Source organism: Aedes aegypti, chromosome 2 (genome assembly GCF_002204515.2).
Source record: "Aedes aegypti strain LVP_AGWG chromosome 2, AaegL5.0 Primary Assembly, whole genome shotgun sequence".
In the NCBI taxonomy this organism is placed as follows: Eukaryota; Metazoa; Arthropoda; class Insecta; order Diptera; family Culicidae; genus Aedes; species Aedes aegypti.
In genome coordinates, this window is record NC_035108.1 from 225,351,915 (window position 1) to 225,379,765 (window position 27,851).

A 27,851-nucleotide genomic window follows, 5' to 3' on the forward strand; every position below is an offset into this window, starting at 1 on the left:
TTCGCAGTCCAGTAGGGAAAGAAATACACAATATTTGCTGAGATGTTTCAAATTATGTTTTGATTCATTCTCACTCCTCTATCCCTTTGTTACCCTCATCGACGGTAAGCAAAAAAACTGGAATTTACTACGATTTTCATGTGAATTCTCCAACTTCGCGGCATTTCACGTCGAAGGTCGAATTTCGCGGATTTTGTGACTTCCGCGAATTTTCATCGTCCCTATCATCACTCATCGTCACAAATTCGCAAAACCTACCTCCCCCCAAAATGCTTTGTTATTTATGGATGATCCCTTTGTAAAATCCCAGGACGTAAAATCCATACCAGCCCAATCATAAAATGCCGCGCAAATACCCTATCCATTGTGATTTTGAATTCCATAGCAACGATTAACTTCCCGCCATAGCGACTATATTTGTGTATCAAACAAACTGCCAAGTGCTACCGGTAGAAGACGCAATTTTAACAATTTTTGATTAATTTTAATCTGAATGGAATTATGGCTCTGCAAAACACAAGGAAAAACTTTGTTAAGGATCAATCTAAATTAACTTACCAAAATTCTGTTGATCCACGTCCTCTGATGCCAGGAGTATACACCAGACATCAGTAAATGAAATCTGCTATCTGTGATATTTCGTCATTGATGCAACGTGTTTTTTTTTCTTTCTCAGCCCTAGGGAATGTAGTCATTTGCTGCGTTTTCGTCCAATCCATATGAAACATGACAATCCTTACGAAGGGAAGGAAACGGAGCAGCTTGTTTCAAAGGATAGCATCCGGAATTTACTGATCCCTAGTCAGAACATGTCCGTTTATCCGGTAATTTGGCATAAAAAAGAATATTACAAATTGCAGAACAAGGCAAAGGTAAGAATATTTGGATTTCAAAACGAACAGTGACATTGAAAATATTTGATGCTGTACGGTTGGGAATTTAAAACTGTTCACATGTTTCAAGTAAAATGAAATTATGATTTTTTTTTCATACCGAGAGACAAAAAGTGTCGAACTGAAGATATTTTAATTTGTGTTATTAAAGCTGTGAACCGTTTCACCGATTCGTTTAAATATGAGTTACAATTTGACATTTCGGTAGTTTTTTTTTTCTCAAATGGTTGGCGATCGCGATCCGGCAAAACGCGACAGTCTCCTTTCTTTGCGATTTGGAAGGAAACCTTGATTCCCCTAATGGAGTTCAAGATCTCCTGCCTAAATCCCGCAAATTCGGAACAACTGACCACGATAGGCGGCACTCTTTGCTGCCTCACTTGAATCAAAGAGCCTGGGCTAGAGAGTGCTTCGATTTGGTGTTCAGAAAATTTGTCTAGGGCATCGAACTGATTGCTCATTTCGATGCAATTATCAACATTATCCATTTCACCCTTGGATGAATGCGCGCATTCCGAAGAAACGTCTTTTCTTCCATTCTTGCCACGTTTAGTGACAGTTTTAAACCCCACTTTTTTGGAAGGAAGTTGTGAATTCAAAGATTTACCGATTTACCCTTTGTTTGTAGTTGCAACCATGTTTAATGAATAAACGAAAGAAGACGTGGTCTTTGAGAGGTTTTTTTTTTCAAGAAGGATTACCACCGCTAGCTTTCGCTAACGGGTCCAACGAAAAATCTAAGGAACGGGTCCAATCAAGGATCGTAAAGGAATCAATAGTAGGGGGACACGGGGCAGTATGGACTCCCTAAGGAATTTGCCAATTTTTACTGTAAAGACATGAATATTTCACTGTTTTTCATGTGCAGTATGCTTTTTAGAGTTCTTAAGCATTTGTTGAACATTGTTGCATAATTTTGAAAAAAATATTTTGTTTCCAAAAAAGGTTTAAAACAGCCTATATTTGGTAGTCACCATCAAGCTAGCGGGGCAAAGTGGAAAATTTATAGTCATGCGATCATTCCCAGAACCTCGAAAAATGAAGTATATACAGTAATGTCCCGATTTTGTCAGCCCCCGGTTTTGTCTACCCCGATTTTAACACTTTTTTTGACCCGATTTTGTCAGCCTAAAATTTATTATTATTTTAATTAGGCTAAACTCGTACATACTGGCATTGGGTACATAAAGTCAATTATGACCTTGGCCACGTCTATACAATCATCTAAAGATTGAATTTTTAAAATTTGAAATTCTTAATAATTATCCGAGATACTTGTAAATGTTACCTTGGATTACGGTATATAGAAAATGGAAGTAAAAAATAATGTTTATATTAATAAAATCATAAAACTAAGTCCTTAATTTAAAATAAAACTTAAAATCAGTCGAAACATTTTATCCCGATTTTAGCTTTTTCCGATTTTGTCAACCCTCAGCATGGGGCTGACAAAATCGGGACATTACTGTATTCAGGAAACCATAGTGACAGGTCACTGTGCCCCTGAAAACATGATTAAAACCAGTTTACGACATTTTTCGTAGAGATGCTTCCAATATTTCCTCCAGGTTAGTTTTAATCCAAAAAACTTACGATTTTCAACTGATTTGTGGTTCTACATCATAATCATTGCATTAAATGCTAAATATTTTTGGATAATTTTGTGTTTGAAGTTGTTAAGTCTACCTATCTCAAGGTACCTTTTACGTTCCTACGAAATTTCTGTGTTATAAATATTGGCTGCCGACTAGAGCAGAGATAAAGAGATTTCCCGGACTGTGGACTGTTAACATATTATTTTATTCTTTGTTTTCAGTATACAAAAATGGCGACGAGGATCATGGAAACGTGCGTTTGAGATGGTCGTTTGTTTTTCGTTGGGGTGGCGAACTGTCAAGTTTATTTTTTTTGTGAAGAGTGTGGTGAAATTTGCCAATTTGAGTTGAACCATTGTTCTTTAGAGCTGACGAAATTGTCGTTTATTTGTGAACATAGTTGTTCTTTTGTGAATCGATTCTTGTATTGAGATGGACGAAATTGTTCTTTAGTGTTGACGAACTTGTCAATTGTAATGTTGAGCAATATGAATGCAATGATTTGTATGTTTTGTTGTAGCCATGAAATAAATGAAATGTGCTTTGAAGATATTTTTTTTATTATTATTTATTAAGGAGGTTTTAACTACAAAGTCATTCGCCTCCAGCGGCTTTGAAGATATAATTGTAGAATTTTGTGGATATATTTTCAAAGCGCATTTCTTTTATTTCATGGCTACATCAAAACATACAAATCATTGGATTCATACTGCTCAACATTACAGTTGACAAGTTCGTCAACACTAAAGAACAATTTCGTCCATCTCAATATAGCAGAAGTTATATATCTTTATCTTTAAAAGTATCAACTCTACTTTGTCACCCGGTGTCCATATTGCCCCAACAGTATAAGAAATTTTCATATAAGTTTTTTAATGTCTTAAAGTAGCAGAAAAAAAACTTCTATATTTTTGAATATAGCATAAATAATTGAAGATTCAATTAAGAGCTACATTATCGGCCAACTTGTAGTGATTTGCCTCTGAAACTTTATTTGGTGAGGTGTTATGATTATAATTTTCGAACCCAATAAAATCATGCTCAATTTTTCGGTTCAAAATCAATGTTTTAAACATTTTTTCTGAAATTTTAGTGGATAGTTCATTTTTTTGGCAGGCACCTAAAATATTGTTTGCATCTAAAGTGTAAAATTATTCGCATATGCAAAGATACAGCGGGGTCCATTCTGCCCCGGGTGTTCATACTGCCCCCGGTATCCCTATTTAGAAAAAAAATAGTACTGAAAAGTGCCATTTTTTATTCTACAGTCAACCCTCCATGAGTCGATATTGAACGGACCATCGACACATGGAAATATCGAGTCATGGAACAGCAATGCTATGGAAAGATGTTTGAGGGGACCATCATAGTAACCATGAAATTTGATTTTAAGTTTGGTTCCATGAGTCGATATCGAGTAATGGAACATCGACTCATGGAGGCTTAACTGTAGTACTGAAAAGTACTGTTTTTTAACACTGGGAAGTACTGTGTACTACTACCACTAGTAGTACTGTGTACTATTTTGTTGCTTTATGTAGTTTTTTAGAAACTTCCATAAGCAGAGAGAATTCATGTACGCGCAGCACGAAGGTACAATACGCACTGTATTTCACATTCGTTGATATACCGGCAGAACAAACTGCTGAGGAGACATTGCAAAATATTGTTCGCTCAATAAACAATATTTTGAGTCAATTAAAATATAGTTCAATTTTGACGTTTTATGTTTGTGAAATAAATCGAAAATAAAGTTGCTAGAAACTATACAATATAGTTATTTCAGAGACGAAATGAAGACCTCCATGATACTTCAAGTTACCTAAAAATTTATGGCACATAAAGTAATAGAGCAAAATCTAAAATGCCGTGAAAAGTGTACTGCAATCTGTTGAACTTGGGTTTTTTTTACAGTACCAAGGGATTAAATGCAGTACTAGAAGTGGTACCCTTTCTGAAACCGACAATACTATGTCTCTATTCATCTCTAATTTATAGTTATTAATAGTTATCTCCAAAACAACTTTTAAACATTGTTGGTTTTCATGGAAAAATGATTACGAATACTATTTTTTTCTCCGCATTCATTGTCCACATTGATCTTGAAAGACTGACACTCTATGCATAGTAAAATTTATTCATGATTCCAAGACGATCGCCATCGATTTGCGTCTTCAAGCTCAACAAAGAAAAATATGTAAAAAATATGAAATGGTTAACTTAAGTTAAGGATGCCACTCACCAGCTCAAGAACAATAAAGCTGCTGGTAAGGATGGTATCGGAGCTGAACTAATAAAGATGGACCCGGAGAGGCTGGCCATTTGTCTGCACCGGCTGATAGGTACAATCTGGGAAACAGAACAGCTACCGGAGGAGTGGAAGGAAGGGGTAATATGCCCCATCTACAAGAAAGGCGACAAGTTAGATTGTGAGAACTTTCGAGCGATCACCACTCTAAATGCGGCCTACAAAGTATTATCCCAGATCATCTTCCGTCGTCTGTCACCTGTAGTAAACGAGTTCGTGGGAAGTTATCAAGCCGGCTTCGTTGACGGCCGATCGACAACGGACCAGATCTTTACTGTACGGCAAATTCTCCAAAAATGTCGTGAATACCAGGTCCCAACGCATCACCTTTTCATCGATTTCAAGGCGGCATACAACAGTATTGACCGCGTAGAGCAATGGAGAATCGTGTACGAGAACAGCTTTCCCGGGAAGCTCACGAGACTGATAAGAGCGACGATGGAAGGTGTGCAAAATTGTGTGAAGGTTTCAGGCGAACACTCCAGTTCGTTTAGATCCCACCGAGGACTACGACAAGGTGATGGACTTTCGTGCTTGTTGTTCAATATTGCGCTAGAAGGTGTTATGTGGAGAGCCGGGCTTAACAGCAGGGTTGCGATTTTTACGAGATCCAGGCAATTTATTTGCTTCGCGGATGATATGGACCTCATCGGTCGAATATTTGAAAAGGTGGCAGACCTGTACACCCGCCTGAAACGCGAGGCAGCAAAAGTTGGACTGGTGGTGAATGCGACCAAGACAAAGTACATGCTATCTGGTGGGGCAAAGCGCGACAGGGCTCGCCTAGGTGTTACGATAGACGGGGATACGTTCGAGGTGGTCGACGAATTCGTCTACCTTGGATCCTTGCTGACGGCTGACAATAACGTTAGCCGTGAAATACGGAGGCGCATCATCAGTGGAAGTCGGGCCTACTATGACCTCCAGAAGAAGCTGCGGTCAAAAAAGATTCACGTCCGCACCAAATGTACCATGTACAAAACGCTCGAAGGGCCGGTAGTCCTCTACGGGCATGAAACGAGGACGATGCTCGAGGATGACCTGCAAGCACTTGGAGTCCTCGAACGTCGGGTGCTTAGGACGATCTTTGGCGGTGTGGGGAAGAACCGAGGATGGAGAGATGCAGCCACGAACCGAGTATTGTGGCGTGAATTTGTTGATTCAGTGTTATATGTTTAGATGTTAACTAAATAAATGAATGAGCTGAAGTTAAGTTGGACTGGAACTAGGCTAATGAGAATTAAACCACTGTTTTAAAAAAAAATCCAACTGCATAATAATAGTTTTTGTTTTCTATTTCAGTTGAAAACGATGGATGATAAGCTCACTGAATTTAAACTCAATGAAATAGAGAAACGAAACATGCTGGAAGAGTCAGAGAAACGCAAAAAGCGTTTACAGGAAATTGATCGTGAGCGTCAAGTGAAAGGTACCGGTAATATCCTGGATGAACATAAAGACGAAGATTCCGGCACGACGGCAAGAAAGATAATCGATAGAGCGTTTAATGCCAAACAAGAACAGGAAGAAGAAGTCAAGAGGGCAAACAGAATCATACTGGCTGCAAAATGTCACATCATTCGGGATGCCCAAATAGCTGAGAAACAAGAAATTGAGCGTGAATTACGATCAGAAGAGCTTAGGCTGGAAAAAATGATGTTAAACGAAAACGAAAAAGCACTTCAAGAAGAAGAAAGGAAACGAGACCTGAATAAAATATTAACAACACAGCATTCTGAAGAAATCCGCAATCAGCTTTTGCAGAAGGAAAAAATGCGCTTGAAGGAGGCTGAAAGAATTGAAGAGGAAGCTCGAGTTCTGAAGGTATGATTATCACTTTTAAGGACCAATGCACCGCTGTTCTTTTGATAGTGTGCATAACTCATAAGTTTTCTCAATGGTCTTTGTATTTAATTATTACATCTATCTTATATTTAGATAAATTTGGAATGTTGTTTAAATGCCACAATTTGGCTCCCGACAACGTATTTACATAAGTTTTTAAAGATCATATTAATTTAGAATTATGGCAGAATTTGGAATTTAAATAATGAGAGTAATCATCTATTAAGTTAGCAAATAGAATCAATGAAATTGAAAAATCGAACTAGGTATGTGCAACTGCACATGTATTCCAGGGGCTGTTTTCTTGAGTGATTAATCTTTGATAACAGAAACTTTTGTTCAGATACAAATCAAGTACTGTGATGCGCCCATATTTTGCGCAAACACCTAATTTCGCTCACTGCCAGTTTTTCAGGACTGAAGCAGGATTATTCAAAACACTAATCGACAAAAAAAATCGTTTGCAGAACATGTTTATGATGACAGTAAGCGAAAATAGGAGCACGCGCGATATATGGGTACTCTACGGTAGTATGTTATATTCAAGTTAGTGGTTTTCTGGCTAGTATCGTTTTTGTAAAACCATTGAGTAAAGTATATTTGAAGTTGAGAATACTTTGTTCTACTGAGGAGAAGTTTTCTATTACCAAAACTTCAGATTCCCTTTGTCATGTGTTTGAGGTAAATTCATCGACAAAATTTTCCAACGACCAAGAGAAGACGTGCTCAATTTGAAGGATTCCATAAAATATCTGGTGTTAATTTATCGAAACCTCTTGGAAATTCTTCAGGAAAGATATCCATAATATCTTTTGTATGGATACACCATCTTCAGCTAAAAAAAAATGATAGGGTAGGAGCACCGGTTTTGGCCATACGCCAGTTGTAGCCATAGTAGATTATACACCGTTTTACATAGCCAATCAGCATGAAACATTTTGTGTTCATAAGATTACATTCACATGAAAGAGCTACATTCATTTACTCACCCGAATTGATTCGAAACATAAGAAAACAATTCATTTTACTTATAATTTTAACTCCCATACACCTAATTTGGCTCACTCTTAGAAATCAATGTAATTGGCCAATTTTGGAACTGATGTTAAATCTCTGGCCGAAACTGGTTCTGGTAGCCTATATTGACCAACGAGATTTTCAAAGTGAAAAAATGTTTTTAGCTCAGTTTCCATATTGTACATTTTATTTATAATTTTTATTGACATTTTCTCTTAGGCTGTTCAAAACCGGAGCTTTTACCCTACAAAATCAATCTTAATAAAATTGTCTTTTTAAATTCAAGTTGTTGCAATCAGGAAAACGCTAAATTTACTACTGAATTCAAGACATCGTCATGTCTCAGAATTTGGTCTTCATCATGATTGGCGTTTCTTTAAATATGGTTTTCATTGTTTCAGCAAGCGCAACAAGCGATTATTGCAGATGAAAAGCGCAAGGAAAAAGAACGCATTGATCGAATCAATGCAGTACGCAATGATTTGAAGAAAGCGTACGAACTGTCCGCATACTATAAGCAATTGGAATTTGAAGAACAGCGCTTAGCCGAACTTAAGGTACAAGAGTACACGAGACTAAGAAATGAACGCCAAGCAAAATTGGAATTCGAGAAGAAAATTGCAGCTGAGGCCAAAGAACGTGAACAAGATCGAATGCTGAAAATACAACAAAAGTTACTCACTACGAAATCATCAAAAAATGATATGGATCTACGTCGAGGGCAAGAGCATGTTGAACGTGAATTCCGTCGAAGGGAAAAGGAAGCTGCTATAAGGAAACGTGAACTAGAACAACAAATTGCAGTTGCTCGGGCAGCCCAATTGGAAGCAGTTGTATGTGATATTTTTCTTATAAAGTATTTAACTTGCGGGACAAATTCAATCACACATTCAGCTTTAAATCTCACTCAATGCGGGTTTGATGTAAGCACCTAAATTTAATTTTATTTCCAGAAAACAGAACGAGCAATGCAGATAGCACGCGATGAGCTGGATCACAAAAAAGCGGTGGAGAAACTCAAACAAGACGAAACTAAAGAAACAGAAGGGAGGAAAAAACAACTTCGTCTGCGTGAAAACTATCGTGACGGTATTTTAATACATACAATTTTTGTTTAGCAGAGGCTATATCATAGCTTTCCAGTCGTATTACTTGTATACTGCCCATAATAGCATAACCGTTTCATATTGAAAAATTGAAAACAACACAGACAGAAAAATACATGTAAATTTCAGCTTAAAATCATGCACATAAAGGGAATGTCAGATTTGTCGCAAATTAACACCACCATTTACATCACCATCATGTAAATTTCCACTCTAACCGATTACGCGACAATTAGCATAAATTTACATGATGTTGATGTAGTTATACACGATGTGTAATGTAAATTTGCAACAGTTCTGGTATTCCCTTTATGTACATGATTTAACGCTAAATTTTACATGGAATGTTTTTCCTGTGAAGCTGATCAAAGTTTGAAGTAAGGTACCGCAGGGCAAGTGGGTAAATGGGGTAAGTAAAAATAATTTGTATAGTTTACTGAATATGTGACGACGTTTTAAACTCATGCATAAACCATTGAGGCTATTCAGAACATTACGAAAGGAAAGATATTCCTGAGATTTTTCAGCAAAACAAAAATACAGATTTTCTTGTGAAATCTACTATTCTACCATTAAAATCCGTGAAATCTACTATTTTACCGGAAAAATTCCACGAAATTTAATATTTTACCGGAGCAGCATTATTTTCATAACGATTTCATTTCGATAACAGCATTATTTTCACCAAACTTCTGTGAAATCATTTGACAACCGCTCTGGCAGGCATGAGCTCCTTTTGTTCCAGGTTTTGCACACCACTTATTGTGCTTTGCTTTGATAAATGGATTATTGGGAAAGTTGTGTATCGCACTTCGAAGGTCACCAAGCAGTGGTTCCAATATGTTTCTAAGCAAATGGAAAATTCTTCAAATGTACATTTACGCGACAAATTACACTGGTTTTGCTATCCAAATGCAGATTTGCACTTGACTGCATCATTGTCACAATTAATTATAATCAAACAAGCCTATTTCAAATGGCTGACATACTATTACAAATGTTTTACAAGCAAGTTTTCGTGAAACAAATGAAACAAACAAACTAGCAACCCTGCTGAGAGCACATGCTTTTGATAAAACTTAAACAATTTTCGTTGGCGCGAAACCGATTCACTGCCTTTTCTTGCCCGCCAACGGCGAAAACAAAGGGTTTGACGTTTCCGCACTTATGAACCCGCCCGCACTTCTGAAGTGTGGGGTCCAATAAGGTGGGAACTGCGCAATACTAGTATTGATCATCTTATGTTTTTTTAGAGTCCGGCGGCGGTCGTACGCCCGCAGCCGTTACAGCGAACTGACAGCCGCAGGGTGAAATGAATGGAAAAACTTTCCCGCCCAAATTGAAAGCACGTGGTTTTCGCAGAATGACAGAAGTGTATCTATGTATTAGTGATGAATATCAGGAGCAACTGAACACGATGAGTGTGCTTGCTGTCTAGTGCATGTACTGTGTTTGGCATTTGGAGGTTCTGTATGATCAGTGACCGCGGCGCTTATATTTGGAGACATGGGCAGATAATCGCCATAATTGGATTTATCTTGAGACAGACAATAGTGAAAGCTGGCTTAGTGGTAGCAAGGCACCGTCCATTTATTACGTAACGCTAAAATTGCAAGTTTTTGACCCCCTCCCCCCTCCGTAACCCTTTTGTATGTAAAATTTCAAACTTTTGTATGAGCCGTAACGCTTGTTAACTACTCCCCCTTTCCCCCTAGAGCGTAACGTAATTTGTGGATGTCGCCCAAGCCTGCTTCCTAATCGGTATGTCGAAAGTTCAATTTTCGATCGGATCATTTTTGAATTTTTCTTTATGATTTTGTTCAATGAGTTCAACAGATTGTTAGGTGATTTTGCACCGTACATTCAGCTGTTCAGATTACTGTGAAATTTCACCGGAATACGTATTTTTTCAGAAGAGATATACTGTCGTGAATCGCAAGGCAGTCCCATATGCATTTTCATCAAAATTGAGTTAAGTTCAGTTTTCAACATATCTTCCAATGCTATTTCAGCGGCATTACTGAGATAATAAGATTTATTCGGAAAAAGTAGGAAAAAACAGCAAGTCAAGTTGTCCCATAATGAAAAGTAACCGGATATCAGTCCCACTACAGATTTCCGTACCGAGTTACACAAACATGAACCGTGCTTTGAGCATCTTTATATTTTTCTCAGAAACACAACGTAATCAAAAGCAAATTGTGAAAGTTTCATTAAAATTTGTACAAGTTTCAATCCTATGGAATTGTTTTCATATTCGTATGGAAGTCCAGTTTGGAAACTTTACACCCTATTTCTCAATGCCTACTTTTTACAGATGAGATTGACTTGCGATTCACGGCAGTATAGTGGGCATATCAATCAATTGTTCATGAATAGCAGTTAGGGCAAAGTAGGCCGTGTTGCTAAATCATTTCACAATGTCATTTTTGAATCACAATAATCACTTGACCGTTTGACATGTCCAGATATAGGAGGCCCAAACTCTCATTATGCGATTTTGGAGAACCGACCGAAATCTAATTTTGTTTTCCATAGAAACAAGATTTACTCGACACAATATGACCATTGGAAGCAAAACTGGTCATATTGAATATTTGTGACCATTAGAAACTAATCATTATTCGAAATTTAAGAAAACCACTGTTCAGAAAATTAAAACTGTTGTAGGTGAATTTAAATCATTCTGGACGTATAGATGCCATTTTAGGTTTTGTTCAGTAGCTCCGGTATTGAAATCCGCAATTTGAAAAAAAATCGCGTAATGAAACGATCAAGTATTGTCTGTCTCAAGATAAATCCAATTATGGCGATTATCTGCCCATGTCTCCAAATATAAGCGCCGCGGTCACTGATCATACAGAACCTCCAACTGCCAAACACAGTACATGCACTAGACAGCAAGCACACTCATCGTGTTCAGTTGCTCCTGATATTCATCACTAATACATAGATACACTTCTGTCATTCTGCGAAAACCACGTGCTTTCAATTTGGGCGGGAAAGTTTTTCCATTCATTTCACCCTGCGGCTGTCAGTTCGCTGTAACGGCTGCGGGCGTACGACCGCCGCCGGACTCTAAAAAAACATAAGATGATCAATAATTATTGTGGTTCAAAAAGTGTCCACATACAATCGCTAGTCTCAATACATACTGTATTCATATACGACCCCATAAATACATTCGAAATATTTTGAAATTTTACCAAGAATCACACGTGGAATAGGAGGTGTACACTAGATTTCCGACCATGTATCTGGATTAACCATCGGTATCCAAATCCTTGTGGCATAAGGAGGTGCAATCTCCCTGTAAAAAAAACGTTAAAATTTTGCGAATTGGTCTATTGAGTCAAAAGATATGAGCAAAAAAGTGTAACAATGCCGCCCACGCCTTTTCAGGGTTAATGTACACACTTAGAAAATATCACCGACTCCGGTAATTTTTTTACCGAAATATAAACGCTTTACCGAAATATGAGCGCTCGGTAATGCTTTCGGTAATGTTAAGAATTACCAAACAGTCTGTAATTAAAACCAAAAGGCAGCTGTCAAAAAATTACAATATGTTCGTGAATTATTACCGAGCGAATTGTTCAATAAGTTACCGAACGCATTGTTCGTAACAGCAGGCAGTCGGAATAGAATAAGATGATCTAAAATAAACAATGAATCTTATCTTGATATCAAATTAATCGATGTATTTAGTGTTTCCATTTTTTAATCGATAAGACATGTTTGAGAAGTACGTAACTGCATGTCTGTTGGTGAAGGTGGGACATTGAACACCATCAGAAACATCACCAACAACTCGAACGCGCGCTTAACCTATAAGAAAACAATCCTGGTTCATTTGCAGCTATTCACCGCTCACGAACAAAATCGGTGATACTACAACGAAAACATTTTATTACATGTTAAAAATTAGCTTTTAATTGGAACACTCAGGTTGTACTTACGGAAAAGAAGTACCAGACGCTCATCCCCTACTGCTGTAGTTTTTTTTTTTCAAAAACAGTGTTCACGGCCTCAAAAACAGAAATCGTATCGGATGCAATAAAATCGTGTTGACAAGCACTTCGAAACAAATATGGCGGCCTCAGACATTTCAAGTTACCATTCGTTCGGTAAAGCATTGTAGCACTATGAACTGAAGTACGGTAAAAAATTACAGTCTACGGCGACTCTAAACGATTTACCGTTTTTCGGTACATAAAACGACGATTTCGGTAAAATTTGTTTTGATATTTTAATTTTTTTAAGGTTGTTCGGTAAATCTTGTCTGTAATACCGAAACATCAGTAAAATATTTATTTACCGTACGTTTCCGGTAAAATAAATTACCGAACAACGAGAAAAAATCTAAGTGTGTATATTTTCATCGCAAAATTCTTGTACGATATTCATATATTGCTTACTATTAAATGAAATGGTAAGAACTTTTGTTTGACATTGTGAAATTTCATATTTACCGAAACATGTCTTCCCTTACCGAAGATTTTAGGCGGGCAAAGTGAGCACCCCAGTGGGGCATAATGAGCGAGTCCAGATTTGTAAGGTTTGAATGTTTTCTAATATAGTTTTTGAATGGTTAAGTCTTTGTTGAACAGCCCACAAAAAAATTATGAGACGGATATCCCCAGAAAATCATTACCCAGAAAGCTATATGTATCACATTTTTTTATTTTTCCTTTGCGTGTGTCACTGATATGACATGCTAAAGTCCAAACAAATACGTTGTTATTCATGATTATTTTGCATGTTATAATGATTCATTCACCTTTCAGTAAATTCACTAACGATATGGACAAACGATATGTATAATTCTGCACAATATAGTGAAGAACCCTCAGTCTTATTTTATCAATGATATATACAGTATTTGCAACTTTTTCGATTTTCCATACAAAATGACCAACTTTGGTAAGCTAGATCTCAGTTATTTATGGACCGATTCGAATGAAACTTTCACAGAACATCAGATATAACTTGAATTTTAACATATATTTTTGAATAATTTCTCCAATCTCGAGTTTATAAGTAGTAACGGTTTGACTAAAGTGTAATTTTCGACAAAAAATTAAAAACTTTTTATCTCAAAATCAGATAGCCCTACACAAAAACTGTCTTCAGCAAATTTATTCATCTCGTCAAAATCTACAACTTTGCTGAAGATACTATGAAGCTATTCCTTCAATATGTTTAGTTATGTCAATTATAAAAAATCGTCAAAAAATTCACTTTAGTCAAACCGTTACTGCTTTTCAACTTGTGATCGGAAAAATCACTCAAAAATATATGTTAAAATACAAGTTATGTCTATTATTCTGTGAAAATTTCATTCAAATCGGTCCACAAATAACTGAGATATAGTTTATCAAAGTTGGTCATTTTGTATGGAAAATCGAAAAAGTTGCAAATGTTTTTTTAACATAAAATCGCTTGAGCCACTATTGGTACACGTGTTCCAGTAGTTGCGCTAGTGATCCAGTAGTAGATGTTCGGGAATGATACAAGGAATTTTAAACAAAATGGTAAATTTTTACATAGGTTTAACATTTTTCCCTCGGAACAGCAATTAACATCTTTCGAATGAAGCATAAAGATAATCTCTAGGGCTTTTCTTTATTTTTATACCTCCCTTTAAAAAACTGCTTCCATCCGTTGATCCACTACTGTAACACGACAGCAACTACTGGCGGAGGGGAGCAAATTTTTTGCATAAACTTAATTATTTTTATGACTTTTTGATAAAATAAAAAGCTGAAATTTGGCAAATCGACTAAACTAGAGACGATCTATCCACCAAAAATAGCACATGTCGTTTTTATCGAAAAATGTTCGTTTTATTCCATAGTCCAATCTACTGGTACATTACAACCATTGGTACCGGCACCCTACTTGTTTTTTTTTTTAATTATGAATCGTGGTTTACGGCTAACCAGCCGAGTGGAAGTTTAACAACTACCGAAAAGCTAAACATTACATATACTTTGCAATCGGATTAAATGGACAAATTGATGTGAAGTTTTGCGAAAAAGTTACACGTCTTCTCAGTGACAATCGAACTCACGACTCCCTGATTTCTAGTTAGGGCGCGTTACCCCTACGCCATGAGAGGACTCATGAACGCATAAGTTAACCTGAATTCGATTTCAGCTCAATAATCACGTGGTCCTTTTTCGCAAAGTGCACCTCTTTCGGTAGTTGTTAAACATCTACTCGGCTGATTAGCCGTAAACCACGATTCATAATTAAAAAAAAAAACAAGTATTTATCGAGCAACGGACTCATGTTCCGTAACCGGTCGTTTGAGAACGTCGCGACCCATTGGAAGCCCACACAATAGAAACCTCAGCCAGCACAGTTGCTGGCTAGTAGTGTGGTGTGTGCTATATCAATACCTAAAAAATAACCCAAGCAGCACAGTTTGTTTCAACTCAAGAATAAAATTATCTCTTGCAACTAATCCCAGGTTTCAATGGTTGAAAATATGACTTACAATTGCACTGAATAGCAACGCAAAAAGCGCAAGAGGCGGAGTCTGTTTGCAACATATTTAAGTTGTATCGAAATCGCTTATTTGTTGCAAAATACTTGAGAGAATAAAAATGAACAGAAAAATATTAACGAGATTCAAACTTCCAATCTCAAGATCATCAATCTTCTCCTATACTCACTACTCCACCAGCTCTTCGAACAATTGCTTCGCCAATGCACTATAAAAGCGACCACATGGCCCATTAATCAAAGCTCGTTGCTTATAACTTTACTGCATCCTTCGGAATACAAGTTCAGTACTGGCGAAGTTAGGCAACGCCTGAAATAATCTGAACTTTTCGCAGAAACTTCCGCGTAGCACATGAGAAACACCATTTAAACAAACAAACTGTTGCTAGATCATGTTTTCGTGTTAGATGGTACGTAAGGTGCAACTCAATCATATTGCAACTCGATTGAAACAAGCAAACTTCTAGCTGTCATACACGTAGTTTAGTGCAACTTTCTCGCAACTGGGAGGAATGTTCTTGAGTTGTGGGTATAGGAACGAACATTGAATGCAAGTTGCGGATACTTTTAATGAAAGTAATTTGAAACATAACATTAAAACCGGCATTTTGGGAGAAGTTTCAAGAGTTTGTTTGAAAAGTTGCTGAAAACATCTTGATAAATTTGACTTCATTGCTTTTTGCAGGGGACATTTGCAGCAAATCTTGTCGTTTCAAATGTTGAACGTCAAACAAAGAGTGAAACGCATGTTCATTGGTACGACAATGAAACTTTATGAACCTTGATATTGATATGCAACCGAACTAGAACCAGATAAGTTACAGATGCTTTTATTGATACGCGATTGAAACCATTTTTGAAAAGCATCTCTTTGGAAGATGTTTCGCGTGCTACTTGGGAATGCGCTCTCGGGCTAGCCATTGGATATAAATAGAAAGCGTTGTGTTTGGATGGGCATCTAATTCTTCCGAAAGAGGTGCACTTTGCGAAAAAGAACCATGTGATTATTGAGCTGAAATCGAATTCAGGTTAACACCTCAATTTGTCCATTTAATCCAATTGCAAAGTATATGTAGGGAAAGTGTACCAGTTATGGCCATAGTGGGTCCCTATTTGGCCATATGTGAAATTTTGACAACTTTCACATTTTAAATCTTTTTGAATGTTTTAACATCAAGATCTATCTTAAATCTAACTACTACAACACACACATTTTCAAAATTCGATGAAATGAAAGTAATCAGGTATGGCGAAATAGGGAACCATTATGTCCATAACTGGTACACCTACCCTAATGTTTAGCTTTTCGGTAGTTGTCAGTTTTTATATTTAATTTGTTTAGCGGTATATCAGACTATTTTGCTCGAAGTAAAAGGGAGCATTAAGAAGAAAGCAATGAATACTAGATGGATAGGTACCGTAAGGGAACGGCGAGAGAAATTGGATTAGATGTTGAAGAGGGCATACCATATGAAACAGTATTACTTGAAACGTCTTTCCTTGTGGCTAACGTCCCCTATGGGAATGGCTTGACGTGTTGTTCGAGTAACATTACCAAGACAGCCTAGCCAGTCTTTATAGGGGCGGTCCATTTGAAACGTAAGGCAAATTTTGGAATTTCGTTCGTATGTACAGCGCATTTACTCAGCATTAAGCCGTATAAAGAAAGCTTTGGGAATGTTTACATTTGCGCTAAATGTTAGTTGGGAGTTTAGGACCTAATACCTGCTTCCGGCGCAAAATGGCGCAGACAAACCTTGCATATTATGAAAGTACCATATCTTTCCTTCTGGCAGGTGATCTAAACTTTTGTCTCTAAGAGTATTTTTATGCATTTCTACTATAAAACAAATGAGTCCTTAAAAAGCATTTTTATGTGTTAACACTTAACATTTTTATGTGTTCTACAAAGTTGAAAGATCTCTGAAAACGCGTGTTTTTGTTGAAAGTTCAAGTAAAGATGTTATCGGTCGATTTAGATTTCATAAGGGTCATATGTTTTATTGTAAAACGCATGAAAAGATTCTTGATTCGTGTAAATAGTTACATTTTAAATGATGTTTTTTTGTTTCACTCCCTGCCTTGATATTTTCTTAAAATGGTTCAAATATTATGCATGTGTTGATAAATTCCATAAGTTTGAATATTTTGATTTGATGGAAATAAAATAAAAGATAGTCCCATTTCGAGCGATATTTTTGTTTGTTACGTTGGTAAAATGTGTTGCAACATTTTACGTTCAAATTATTATTATTTAAATAATATAAATTTAAATGAATATATGAAAAAAAAAATACTCACAGCTCGGAGATTTATTCTATATAATAAAAATGAAATGGTGTTTGTATGTCACGAAATGGCTTGAGATGACCCAATTTGAATGCTTCTTTCTCCGTTTTGTATGTCAGGTGTTCCTACGAGCTCGTGCGCAGAAATAGTTTAAGAAAATCACCGGAAAAGTATGGAAAACCTAATGGAAATTAAACTGTCCATTTGTGAATCTCATATCCCTCAGCTTTATCAAACGGCCTACTGGGAGGCAATACAACGTTTGCCGGGCAAACTAGTTATCAATATACCTAAATAATGTTGAAAAATAGAGAAATATGTGTTCTGTATCTCGTTACCTCTCTAATTCTTTCAATATGGTGATGCACCAGCCTAATGCTAATATAATGCTTATTTACATAAACTCAATACAGATTAAATTATAAGTAGGGACAATGGAAATTTGGCAAATGTAGAAAATTTCGCGAAATTATTAAAAATTTGAAAATTTATATGAAATTTTAGTGGCTGCTTGGGCACGTCAGGAGTTAATCATCAATATTAACCTCCTTTTCCCGAGCAGCCTAGATAGCCGCGTAGTGTCGGTAGCGGTTGTTTCAACTGGCTAAGAATTAACACTACGGATTGCCTGTTCCGGTGGTAAAAGTCCACCTCACAGGTGACCCCTAATTTATGGTGTGATGCGTACCGTGCCTAAGAATGAATGGTTAGGGGGGTCTAAATAAAACCTAACCGCAAACGGAGCCTGTGGGGTACCAGGGCGCCCTCCACAGTATTGAGTCCTTCCTGTGCTACCCGGAGCAATGGTGCAGGTGACCTTGTGTTTCTCCGAGATAATCGGCTGCCCTTCTTCAGTCTCTATCTTGAGGCTTAATAAGGGTGGGATTATGAATATGTTGACATTTAATTTAAATTATCACCTATATGGATTCGCATTATGCGTTTTACACAGTGTATTCTGTGCTCTTTCGCCTTTGGCGACTTTAAATAGATACCGATCTGGTTTTTTCGTTGCTGGTCTTTTTCGTGCTGAGATTGCAAAAAGCTTAATCCTGCCTAGTTTGGGTAGTGGCTACGGTTAGGTTAGCTCAGATCAATCTTCAGCATAAAAGAACAGCAACGATCAATCTTTGCAGACTCATGCAAAATGGTGCAGCCCAAGTGGCGCTAGTTCAAGAACCCTACTTTCGTAGAGGGAACTTCTATCTAGGTAACCTTGTGGACCCAGTTTTTGCTACTTTTAGCAAGCTTGAAATGGCAAACTCGCGCTCCATGCCCCGCGCATGCGTGCTCGTTAATAAAGCAATCGTTGCTACACTCATTTCTGAGTTAACTACCAGAGATGTATGTGCTGTCACAATCGATGTTTCTGTTGGTGACCTCAACAGGAAATACGTCTATTGTTCGGTATATTTACCACATGATGAACCATCCCCAACGGATGACTTCAAACGAGTTGTCGTACACTGCGTAACAAAAGGCCTTCCGCTGATTGTGGGCAGTGATGCCAATGCTCATCACATCATCTGGGGCAGCTCGGATATCAATTTGAGAGGCTCCAGTCTGATGGAATACTTAAGTAGTACAGACCTTGGATTACTTAACATAGGCAATCGCCCAACCTTCATGGTTTCTAATAGAGAAGAAGTGTTAGACATAACGCTCTGCTCGAATAGAATCAGTCACGAGTTGACGAATTGGCATGTATCAGATGAGGAATCATTATCTGATCATCGCTACATCTTCTTTGAACATTCAAATGTAACTGCGCAGACTTTGCGTTTTAGGAATCCCCGGTCAACAAACTGGGAACTCTACATTGAATTGGTTGCGACCAAATTTCATGGATATTCTCCGTCCATTGAAAATCCAAGTGATCTGGATGATGCCGTTGATACTACAACATCCTACATTATGGAAGCTTTTGAAGAAGCATGTCCTCTGCGGTCTGTAAAGACTACAAGAGGGACCCCATGGTGGAATTCCGATCTGACTAGACTCAGGAAACAATGTAGAAGGAGTTGGAACAGACGCCGTTCAGCTGGATCAGAGTCGTTCAAGTCAGCTCGCAAGGCTTACAAGAAGGCTCTTCGTTCTGCTGAACGATCCGGCTGGAAAAACCTTTGTACAAATGTTTCCAGTTTGAGTGAAGTCAGTCGGTTGAACAAAATTCTTGCAAAATCTAAGGATTTCCAAGTGAACGAAATTCGCTTACCTAATGGTGACTTTACTTCTTCCGATGAAGAAGTTTTAGAATGTTTATTCAATACACACTTCCCCGGATGTGTGGACATAGCATCTACGGATGAATCAAATGTCTTTTCATGTAGTTACGAGTCTCTGGCCTCGGCTCGCAGTATCGTAACTACTGAATCGATTCAATGGGCACTTAATAGTTTTGCTCCTTTCAAATCTCCAGGAGCGGATGGGATTTATCCTGTTCTGCTCCAAAAGGGATTTGAGTTTATCAAACATGTTTTGAAAAAGCTACTTGTAAGCAGTTTTGCTACCGGGTACATTCCCAAATCCTGGCGTGATATTACTGTAAAGTTTATCCCAAAAGGAGGACGTGCGTCGTATGAGGAAGCGAAGAGTTTTAGACCAATCAGTCTGACCTCTTTTCTTCTGAAATGTCTGGAACGGATTATCGATCATCACATCCGTGATGTTTATTTGGCAAACATGCCTCTTCATGTGAATCAACATGCTTACCAATCTGGAAAGTCCACTGTGACTCTTTTACACAAAGTTGTATACGATATCGAGAAAGCATTCGCTCAGAAGCAATCGTGCTTGGGTGTTTTCTTGGATATTGAGGGTGCCTTTGATAACGTGTCTTTCGATGCCATATTGGAAGCCGCACGAAACCATGGGCTACCTACAATGATTACCAATTGGATTCATCAAATGCTCAAAAACCGACATCTCTTCTCGACATTGCGTCAATCAGCGATTCGAAAATTGAGTGTTTGCGGATGCCCCCAAGGGGGAGTCTTGTCACCACTTTTGTGGAATCTCGTAGCAGATACGCTATTGAGGCAACTCAATAATTGCGGTTTTCCAACTTATGGATTTGCCGACGACTATCTAGCTCTGATAGTTGGTATGTGCATAAGCACCCTATTCGACCTGATGCAAAGTGCTCTTCAGGTAGTCGAGAGTTGGTGTCGCCAATATGGCCTTTCGGTTAACCCGAATAAAACATCTATTGTTCTTTTTACGGAAAGACGAAACCGCGATGGAATTCGACCTTTACGTCTTTTTGGCACTGAGATTAATGTGACTGATCAAGTAAAGTATGTCGGAGTCATTCTAGATTCCAAACTTTCATGGACACCTCACATTGATTTCAGAGTCAAAAAAGCTTGCATGGCCTTCGGTCAATGCCGGCGAACCTTTGGTAAAACTTGGGGCCTCAAACCCAAATATATCAAATGGATTTACACAACAGTTGTTCGACCAATATTGGCATATGGATGTCTTGTGTGGTGGCAAAAGGGCGAAGTGAGAACAATCCAATCAAAATTGGGCCATCTCCAAAGGATGTGCTTGATGGCGATGTCTGGTGCGTTCTCTACAACTCCCACAGCAGCGCTCGAGGCCCTTTTCGACGTTGCGCCACTACACATATATCTTAAACAAGAAGCACTTTCTTGCTCTTACCGTTTATGGGTACTGGATCTACTGGAGAAAAATCCAGTGAATCGTAGATCTACACACACTTCGTTGTTTCCACTTTTGGTGAATTGGGACAAAATTGTCCTTGCTCCAAGTGATCTCACAATTGCTTGTAACTTTCCTTACAGGACATTTACCACACAATTCCCTTCACGGGAAGAGTGGACGTCTGGCTATTTGGAAAGAAGTATATCAAACAATATAGTATGTTACACTGATGGCTCCCTTCTTGAAGGTAGAGCTGGTGCAGGAGTATATTCTCGTGAGCTAAGGCTGAATCAGTTTTACTCACTTGGTAGAAACTGCACCGTTTTTCAGGCGGAAATATTTGCTCTTATGTGTGGAGTGCAATCAGCACTTCAACAGCGCGTAATGGGTAAAGTCATATACTTCTGTTCAGATAGTCAGGCTGCTATAAAAGCTCTCGCTTCGGCCAACTCAAGGTCGAAGCTTGTTATCGCATGTCGAACTCAAATTGAGGAACTGAATTCAGTCAACTCTGTAAACCTTGTATGGGTACCTGGCCATTCTTCCATCGCTGGAAATGAATTGGCTGATGAGCTAGCTCGCGATGGAGCATCGCATGACTTCATTGGCCCTGAGCCGGCTATTCCAATTTCGAAGTGCTGGGTGAAGCTTCAGATAAACTCTTGGGCGGCAACTCAGCACAAGCAATATTGGAATAGTTTGGAGTCGTGTCGTCAAACAAAATTGTATATTACTGAGCCATCTCCAAAGGTGGCGAAGTATTTAACAAATCTGTCAAAGCAGAATTGCAGTCTCTTGGTCAGAGCGTTGACAGGCCACTGCCGACTCAACTATCACATGGCAAATATTCAGCGTGCTGACTCATTTGTGTGTGATAGTTGTGACTCCGATTATGGAACTTCGTATCACCTGATATGTAACTGTCCAGTTTTTGCGCAAATGCGATTCCAATTACTTGGTAAACACTTATTAAGTGAAACTGAATACAGAAGCCTGAATCTTCAGGACATCCTGTTATTCTTAACCCGCTGTGGTAATGAGCTATAGGCTCTCTTTACGCTCACGCGTTTTGCAGTGCCCTTTTTAGGGCGCTGTTCGAACCCATTGTGGTATGGAGCTACATGCTCTCATTTCGCTTATGCGATCTTCCCTCTTCAAGGGACCCACTCCTATTTCCTCCCATCTTTCCCTTCCCTTTCCTCTCCCATCGGGTAGATGATGAAATAGGCTCAAATATGGCGATGGCACAAATCTCCCAACTGGTGGGGAACGTGCCTTTGGAGCCGGCCTTCTGATACCTGATACATAAACTCAATACAGATTAAATTATAAGTAGGGACAATGGAAATTTGGCAAATATAGAAAATTTCGCGAAATTATTAAAAATTTGAAAATTTATATGAAAATCACAGCGAATTTCAGTTTTTACTTATGAAAATGGTTTATTCATCTTGAAGTTCCATCAACCATTTAGTTTTAACTTAAACGTCTTTTTTGATTGCTACTTTCGTTTTAAATTTGACATGTCTACTCTGATATGAAACTTATCATCTGGATTTGTAATGGATATTTTCACTTAAAATGTGTATTTTTGTTATGGATGGATGTGTATTAGAGTGGTTCAAAAAAACGTTTTTGCTCCACACCGCTCATTCGATTCAAGATCAAATTCTGAGTGTCCTCCCAAATTTTGGCCTCATTCGGATGAAAATTGAGACTACACAAGCCCTTCAAAGTTTATATGGGAATTAGTATGGGAAAAGCAAGCAAATCATTCAATCGGTCATTGTATTTGCCCATGTGCTCTTGAGGATTAGAGCTACGTTGATTATGACAGATGTTTTTATCAGCTACAACTTTGCTGAAGACCGTTTTTAAATTAAACGTCTCAGTAATTAGTTATTGATTTAAGTTCAATCGCAAATTCTACTACAGTGCTCATTCATCTTCTGAACAGGCAACATTGCTGCATCTGGCGCGAAAGAGCACGCATAAATCATGGCTACCGTAATCCGGGGTAACATTGATCATTTTTTTGTATATTTCTTGAATATTTCGTTTGAAAATGCAAATGTTGCAAATTTTATATTTTTAAAACAAGTACTGCCACCCATAGCTCGTGACTATATATTGTATTTTGTTTTTTGAAAGATTTAAGGATGTTTAAAAAAATGTTTTAAACGATTTTTTGACGTAGCTGATATGGGGTAACATTGATCACCTATGTGAACAACGTTCGGTAATATTGAAAATGTCGTTACTTACTTAAATCATGGCCCCCGAAGCCGAATATGAAGGCAAAACGCTTACAAGTCCTTTACTTTTTGAGTTATTTCAAAATTAAAAACACCTCGAACCACGGAATACGCCTAAAGATAGGCAATTTCCTAAGGTAATTCTTTGTTCTTAACAGTAATTTGTTAATGTTGCCTAATTTAGCATACTTATGAAAGTTTTGACAACGGAATCGTTTTTGGTGATGTCATTTTTTGTAAGAATCACATTTTCCTTGCTCATATCGTTTGCAGAACGTATGTGAGACATGAATCTTCGGTAGTGTCATCCTTACCCATTGAAATCATTGTTTTGAAAAGTTAACAAATTTACGCGTAATGTAAACGCAATTTTGGCAAAAATGTTCACTTTCATTAGCTTATGAATATTTCATGATTTGGAAATGTCCCGGCAATAATTGATGATACGAACTTTTTACGAGATGAGTCATTCCGATCAATGTTACCCCTCTGATCAATGATACCCCGGATTACGGTACTATGTTTTACAGCATATATCCAGTGATGCCTGCAGATCTGCTCTTATATTATAGCCAAAGTTTTACAACTCATATAAAAATCAATAACTAATTACTGAGGCATTCGATTTGGAAACGGTCTTCGGCTAAGTTGTAGCTGATGAATGCATCTTTCATTATCAATGTAGCTCTAATCCTCAGCACATGGGCAAATACTATGACCGATTGAATGATTTGCTTGCTTTTCCAATAGTAATTCCCATATAAACTTTGAAGGGCTTGTGCAGTCTCAATTTTCATCCGAATGAGCTCAAAATTTGGGAGGACACTCAGAATTTGATTTTGAATCGAACGAGCGGTGTGGAGCAAAAACGATTTTTTGAACCACTCTAATGTGTATTTTTATTATAGCGACCGCGATGAAGCCGCGAAATTTGAATTCATCGCCTCGGCCACACGCGAAGTTTCAAGAACTTTGTCGAGAATTTCCATTGTCCCTACTTATAAGGTTGCTATTTAAATGTTACTTTTCTGTTATTTAATTGCTATTATAATTTGGTCGGTTTTGATATTTCTAAAACTGTTATAGGGATTATCGTATATGTGGGAGCTTATTTGAAATTGGTATATATTATATGTATCTACAGTATGGCCCATAAAAAATGCGAAAATCGTCATATCATGTTTTATGGTAGTTTTTACATAGAAAATGTGAATGAAACATAAATATTATTCATCACTTGTATTGTTCAATCCAGGGGCCCAGATAGCCGTAGCGGTAAACGCGCAGCTATTCAGCATGACCATGCTGAGGGTCGTGGGTTCGAATCCCGCTGGTCGAGGATCTTTTCGTAAAGGAAATTTTCTCGATTCCCAGGGCATAGAGTATCTTCGTACCTGCCACACGATATACATATGCAAAAATGGTCAATCGGCAAAGAAAGCTCTCAGTTAATAACTGTGGAAGTGCTCATAAGAACACTAAGCTGAGAAGCAGGCTTTGTCCCAGTGGGGACGTAACGCCAGAAAGAAGAAGAAGAAGATTGTTCAATCCATTTAGACTTTAGTTTTTTGCTTTGGACATGATTTTTATCTGTTACTTTCACCTTACCAGAGAGGAATTGGAAGCATACCTTCAAATGTTATCATGCGGACGTCGAGTTCAATATCTGTGTGATGAAAGCTTCTAAAATATCAACGATAGCATGAGATTCTTCACAAGTCTTGTCTCCAGCATACGCCCATATCAATTGATAGAATTGGTTTATACCTGAGTATTTGGAGACTTAAACATATTTTCGAAAAAAACGGCTCATTTTGGAGAGCTTTGATTGGACCTTCGTATAAGTGTGATAAGCGGCTCCGTTTTGCTCAAAACCTATGAGCTAGTATTGATATAAGTTGTCTCTAACCGAAGGAACAAATTTCATCCTCAAAAATCTGTTATAGGCCTCCATATTTAATTTTTATTCAACTTTAACACAAAATAAAGGCATATCAAACCTATAAGGCGCAAATGCCCTTACAACTATGACTCTGGCAAAATATTTTATTGTGATCATGAAAAACACGTTCTCTAAGAACTCATCCATCCTCTGATAACAAACACACTAACATTTTCAACAATAAAGTGTGATTTTTGAAGGTGGGAAGTTCATCACCAGAGTATACGACAATCAGACGCTGTTTCTAGCTTTGAGTGGACAAAACCTTTGAATTTATTTGCTTTATTACAGTATTTAGGATAGTAAGAAAAATATGACAAAAATAGTCCTGGATAGCGAAGTTGTGTCAGAATATACTACAATAAAAAGAAATTAAATTCACTATCAAAAACAATGAAAATAACGCATGTGGATGCTAAATTCACGTTCAAACAATTTTCGCATTTTTTTATGGGCCATACTGTATCTTCAATAACATACACTCCCGTGCATAAGTTTGGGTTCACCCCCTAAAAACATACAAAAGTTTTCAGTCCACATCTCTGGGATTACAAGTCCAATTGAAACTCTCTAAGCCGCATTCGAAAGGCAAAGAGTTATTCTTACTTTGTATGTAGTTTTCAAAAAAAAAAAAAATGAATTTTGTATGCTAATTTTTTACCTAAAGTTGTGACATTTTTCAAAAAAACACGCTGAAAAAAACATAGCTAATTCCCTTAGCATTGGATCGACCAAAATTTTAAAACAAGGTGTCATTAGAATCGTAATCTTAAATTCTTTAAAGGGCGCTCACGAAATTTTTGCGGGAAACTCTGAAAACTATTCAAAATCAATGAAACATTAATTCAAGTCATCGTGCAAAATTTTGGGTTCACCCCTCAATATGATGCAAATCGTGCAAATGTTTGGGTTCACCTGAGCCGTACGCAAATCATTTTTGTCAATATCTCTGCCATTTTTCAACCAATTTTAATAAAAAATTTTGGTCGATTCAATGCTGAGGAAATTAGCTATGTTTCTTCAGTGTGTTTTTTGAAAAATTTCACAACTTTAAGTAAAAAATTAGAATACAAAATTCAGAAAATGTTTTTGGAAAAATACATACAAAGTAAGAATAACTTGCGTTTCGAATGCGGCTTAGAGAGTTTCAGTTGGACGTGTAATCCCAGAGATATGGACTGAACACTTTTGTATGTTTTTAGTGGGTGAACCCAAACTTATGCACGGGAGTGTATAGCCTTCAATTATCTATCCATAGTTGAAAATTGATAAACTTCATTTATCTATTTTACAGAAATAATCCAGCAAATAAATCTGAAAGAGCAGGAACGCCGTGAACTCGAACGGTGCTCTAAAAAAGAACATGCTGCAATGCAAGAGGCAATGAAAAACCGTGAAATGTAAGTTCATTTTTAATTCATAATGGTATATAGAGCACCAAGTGCTCCGGGGAGCACGATATAAAAACCATTGCATTAGACTTTATGATAGTTCTACTGTAGAACAGACATTAGAAGTAGGGTAACGATGGGCAAGATGGGTCACCTAAGGAAAGGAACCCCATATCTGAGCATATACAAATTAAATTGAGCTCTTTTCTTCCTGGAACTTTTAATACATTAAGGCTCAAGAATCCATCATTCAATCATCATAAATTAAAAACCAGTTTTTTCGCTCAAATTTAAACAAATCGTCATGAAAATCTATTATCGTATTACAGATGGTACATGCCAGGCAATGATAGATTTTTTTTGAACGATGCTTCAATTCTAATTTAAAAAAAATTGATTTTGATAATTTTGACAACGATGATGGTTATTTTCCTCTAATAAGCTATGATACAAGTCGAATGAAAAGTCATAAATTTTGGAAACATCTGCTTAAACTTTATTTATCGAGAAATGGGTCAACCTTTGTTAAATTCATTTTTTTCTGAACAAATAATGCAGCAGAGTTGATCATATTAAGTGGAATCAAAACTTTTTGATTTCAAAAAACTGTCTCAAACCAGTAGTTAAATGTAAAAGTGAAGATTGCAGGATTAATAGAATATGCCATGATGCCACCACAGATTGAAATATCGCCACAGTTGTAAAATGTGCATATACAATTGTACTGTCGTTTGGGACCCAAATTACAACATAAAATCACTGATCTGAAAAGAAAAATGATCACGATCATTTAATCTATTTTTGAATTGATATCACTTTTAAAAATTTAAATTTATTTTTCAGGGCTATCAAATCCACTATATCCAATAAAATCAAAATGATGAAGGAGAGCAAGGTTCCTGATCGGTTCATAAAGGATGTTGAAAGACAACTTAACTCTATCAAAACTGATGCGTAAATTTAATCACGTGTGTTCTCATATTTATAATGTAAATATATTTTTATGTGTTTTATATGAAAAAAAATCTGTAGTA

The 27,851-nt window shown here is 37.3% G+C and overlaps 1 protein-coding gene across 1 annotated transcript; it reads left to right on the top strand.

Moving 5' to 3' along the window:
* The first annotated feature begins 307 nt into the window (after positions 1-307).
* Positions 308-27,851, top strand: LOC5574830 (cilia- and flagella-associated protein 45). Its single transcript, XM_001661606.2, has 7 exons — positions 308-611; positions 677-872; positions 6,099-6,620; positions 8,060-8,491; positions 8,612-8,747; positions 26,721-26,826; positions 27,661-27,851. Exons 1-7 carry the CDS (start codon positions 502-504, stop codon positions 27,773-27,775), a joined length of 1,617 nt encoding a protein of 538 aa, XP_001661656.2. The 5' UTR covers positions 308-501; the 3' UTR covers positions 27,776-27,851.

What these genes read in the sequence shown, in the direction of transcription:
- LOC5574830 (XM_001661606.2), top strand. Translation starts at nt 502, where the DNA reads ATGGCTCTGCAAAACACAAGGAAAAACTTTGTTAAGGATCAATCTAAA. An exon ending in GGAGTATACACCAGACATCA is followed by an intron (nt 612 to 676) that starts GTAAATGAAATC and finishes TTTCTTTCTCAG; the next exon opens with CCCTAGGGAATGTAGTCATT. An exon ending in GCAATGAAAAACCGTGAAAT is followed by an intron (nt 26,827 to 27,660) that starts GTAAGTTCATTT and finishes TTTATTTTTCAG; the next exon opens with GGCTATCAAATCCACTATAT.